This window comes from Pterocles gutturalis, unplaced genomic scaffold (assembly GCF_000699245.1).
Source record: "Pterocles gutturalis isolate BGI_N339 unplaced genomic scaffold, ASM69924v1 scaffold17914, whole genome shotgun sequence".
Classification (NCBI taxonomy): Eukaryota; Metazoa; Chordata; class Aves; order Pterocliformes; family Pteroclidae; genus Pterocles; species Pterocles gutturalis.
The window spans coordinates 914-4,538 of record NW_010131079.1 but is presented as its reverse complement, the minus strand read 5'-3'; the positions used below and the strand labels follow the sequence as shown (position 1 = coordinate 4,538).

The 3,625-nt window shown below is 51.1% G+C and overlaps 1 protein-coding gene across 1 annotated transcript in view; it reads right to left on the bottom strand.

Moving 5' to 3' along the window:
- The window catches only part of CCDC78 (coiled-coil domain containing 78), a gene marked incomplete at its 5' end in the record, with an annotated part of 13,630 nt that extends 11,358 nt beyond the window's left edge, over positions 1 to 2,272 (bottom strand). The window contains 4 exons of the mRNA XM_010080477.1: positions 1,048 to 1,227; positions 1,490 to 1,576; positions 1,787 to 1,915; positions 2,195 to 2,272. Of these exons, the coding sequence (XP_010078779.1) occupies positions 1,048 to 1,227; positions 1,490 to 1,576; positions 1,787 to 1,915; positions 2,195 to 2,272 (474 nt within the window). The remainder of the gene's footprint in view (positions 1 to 1,047; positions 1,228 to 1,489; positions 1,577 to 1,786; positions 1,916 to 2,194) is intronic.
- Positions 2,273 to 3,625: the final 1,353 nt, after the last annotated feature.

Below are 3,625 nucleotides of genomic sequence, written 5' to 3'. Positions count from 1 at the left end.
GCTGCCTCGTGCTCCGGCAGGACGACGGGGTGGCTTCACACCCCTGCACGCAGCTGAGCTTGCCTCCTCCTAAGAAATTTCCATTTCTCAGCTTACGGGAGACAAGCGATGGCTTCCCAAGAGTCACTAACTCCCTTTTTTGCACAGGATGCTCATAATCTCGTCTCCTCCTCCACCAGAGCTCTGCAGACCAATGCTCACCGTAAAGAGAGGCTTGGTCCCAGCCCCACATCTTCCCATCACGGCTCTGCACGGGGTCAGCATGGTAAAACCAGGTCATTTGGCTGAACCAGCTAAACTATCTGCCGGGAAGGGAGGCAGGAGGGTGTCAGTCGTTCCATTCCATTCAAAAAGAAGGAGAAGCAGGAGGGGGGAGAGGGAGGGAAGAGAAGAAGATCTATTGAAGCAGCTATTCTTGCCAAAGAAATCCACAAATCCGCATCCAAAAGACTTCAGTTAATAATCTCTAAGCTAACAGTCACCAGGAAATTCGCTGTATTTTGAGGGACAATCATAAACGTGCTTACGTTCAGCATTTTTATAAACGTGCCAACCTCAAAAAAAACTTCCAGGCCCCTTGCCGCCGCTGTAAGAAATAAGAGCGGCTACAACCAGTTCATGTGCAGCCTGCGCAAGCCATGCAGAAAAAAAGGGAAACAAAGCGTGCTGGCAGAAAGAGGGACCCACAACGTGCCCCCAGCCCAGACCCGCGGTGACCTCCTCGTTACTGCTAGTGACGGGGATCCCGGATGGCGTGTAAAGAGAACGATTCTGATCGTGAGGTGCCCAGGAGAGCACGGCACACGGGGCAGCGTGGGCTCAGCGCTGAGCAGAGCAGGTTCGGACAGCTCTGCTAGAAGGGGACCATGTTGCATGAAATCCCTGGGTCCTGAAAATAAAATCATGCCCAAACTCTGCGGTCTCACAGCTGGCAAACCATCCTGGACCTGAGCTGTGATGCTGATACAGCGCCCAAAGCTGGCTGTGGCTCAGGTCGTTGTGAGATGCAGCTGAGAACACCTGAACAAACACCGCAGCCTGTCTCACCTCCTGCTCCAGCTCTTTGCCCAGGGCCAGGTAATTGCTTTTCAGAATGATGTACTCATCTGCCAGCTCCTTCCGACTGCTCTCCAGAGCCTGCAGACGTTCCCGTAAGGCATCCCGCTCCCCGGTGACTTTCTCACTGCAGCGCTCCAGCTCCAGCACGCGGTTCTCCAGGGACAGGATCTGCAGAAGGGAGGCAGCATAATGAGACTGGGGCAGAGACCAGCAGCAACTACGTGGCGTTTATTTGGACAAACAGGTTCTGATACGCTGTGAGTTAAAGAGGGATGAGTTTCGCAGAAATTTCATGGTATCCGGGGCATCAGGGGGGAAATCATTGCTCTAAGGCCAAGAGAATACACCAGGCAAAGCAAAGCTGGATGCATAACAAACTGAAAAAGGTACTGGCAGAGCTGAATCAACTCTACTCCAGATGTCTGTATACCATATTTTTCAGTTCAAAGTTCTCCATCTCATACTGCTCCTTCATCTTGTTTGTCTCGATATGGAGATCAATGAGGTCTTTGGAAATCTAGGAGAGAGAAAGGACATTGTAAAGGCCATGGACTGATTCTCAGCCCAACACATTGTTTCAATGGGTTGCACCAGGGAACAAGAGCCCAACACATACACCCCTAGAAAGAGGCCCCAACACTTCCCACCAGATTTGCCACTGCAGATCCACTGGCCTCATACAGCTTCACGGCTCAGTTCTCTCCAACTCCCAAAGTATTTGTTTTACCTTCAGTTTTTCCTCTTCACTGAAGACCACCCTGGCTGACAAATCTGGTTTGGAGCCAGGCACCTTCCCCATCCTCTCCTGTGGGTCCCCGAGCCCGTCCAGCCTCTCGTTCTTGTCCCGCAGCTGCACCTAGAGACACATGACAGCCCCGAGAGCTGGTCCAGCCAGCACCGTGCTCCTCTCCCCCATGCTACCCCCACCGCAGCGCTGGTGGAAGGGAAGAGCACGGCACATCCAGCTTTTCAGAGCTTGGACAGACTGTAGATGGGACGTTCAGCTGCCATTTTCCTCCTGCAGTGAGGATTTCATTTGCAGAGCGCTGGTTCCATGACCCAGGAAGGGGCTGCAGACCTTCACGCTTGTATTTTCATCAGCAAGATGCTGCACGTGCTCTGCCAGGGTACTTACGTTCTCATTCTCTGCAACACTTGGAAAATCCATGTGCTCGGAGGTCAGGACCTTTGCAGGGTATTGGGCAGGCGGCAACTGAAGAGCAAAGGAAGGACCTAAGGATCTCTATGGCAGCAACTTTTCCCCCGAGGCGGGGCACAGGCAATGTTGCTAACAACTTTGGTTACTAGTGGATGCGGCATCCACCTCGATTTTAAGGTGGAGCCAATTATTACAGCCACCCCAGGAAAAGAAACGATGCTTCTCAGGAGGTTTCCATCTTCCTAGGACAGTGCACAGCACCCACTGAAATGAGAAGCTGGGCAGATACCTGCAGTGAAGCAATACTGCCAGCTGGGAGGTACCACTCCCTAGATTATGGACCATTCCCCAAATCTGGCTGTAGGGATGGCCTCCATCTCTATTGCAGGGGTCTTTAGATAACCTAAGAGCTGATTAACCCATTAATTAATCCATTAATCCAACCATCTGCTCCAAGACCCTCCAATAACATCTCATATCAACTTCCAGGCATATTTCTCTTGATCTCTCCAGTCCCTGTACCTCCTGTGTCAATGAGCCACCCAAAGGCTACCAGGACCTTTGAGCTCTGCCCACGCTACAGCCGGCAACAGGAAAAACCTTCCCCAATTTATCACTTCATTATGGGAGAAAATTTAAGTTTTAAAGGAAAAAATGGACTGAAAAACCCCCTGATTAGCCCAGGCAGTGCTAAATCTGGATTGTTCTGGTCAACACACCGCCGCTGACTCCAAACTGTGACCATCCAGGCCTGAAAATAGCAATTCCTAAGTGTGTGCAAAGCTAAGAGTACTTGAACGGAGTCTCTGGTGCAAGAGCGAGGGTAACGGAGAGCGTAAGACACGGTGGATAATGCTGGAAGATGCTGGTGAACGGCAGCCATGGGGTAAAACGAATGCCCGTGCTTCATCTCCTCATTTCAGGCTTGTTAGCAATGCTATTTCGGTAGAGTGGGCGAGTTTAGGTAAGAACTTGTCTCTTACAGAAGAAAAGCTTTGACAATATAATGTTAAAAAAGACCATAGCTCTGAATAGCTTCTTAGTATCTGTCACAGCTAGGAGGGTGAAAGAGGGAAGGGCCCATCCTGCTAGGAGCTCTGTGCTGAGCAGAGTTTGCCAGCTCCTCACCTGGTCTAGGCTCTCGGAGAAGATCCTGCAGCCCCTCGACGGGGATTGCATGAACGGCCATGGAAGCCAGACCCAGGGGATGAGCAATTTTGGGGCTCGGGGGAAGCAGAAGCTAAGGAAACATGCAATTCTGTCTTATTTTTCTGCAACAGAACTTAACAGACCTGAAGTAATCTCATCAAGGTAAAGTGCTGCTGAGAATTCAGTCTCTTCACACCCACTGCTGAGCAGAAAGCCAAATTCACACACCGCCCACAGAGCTGCGGGGCTCAGAAGTCG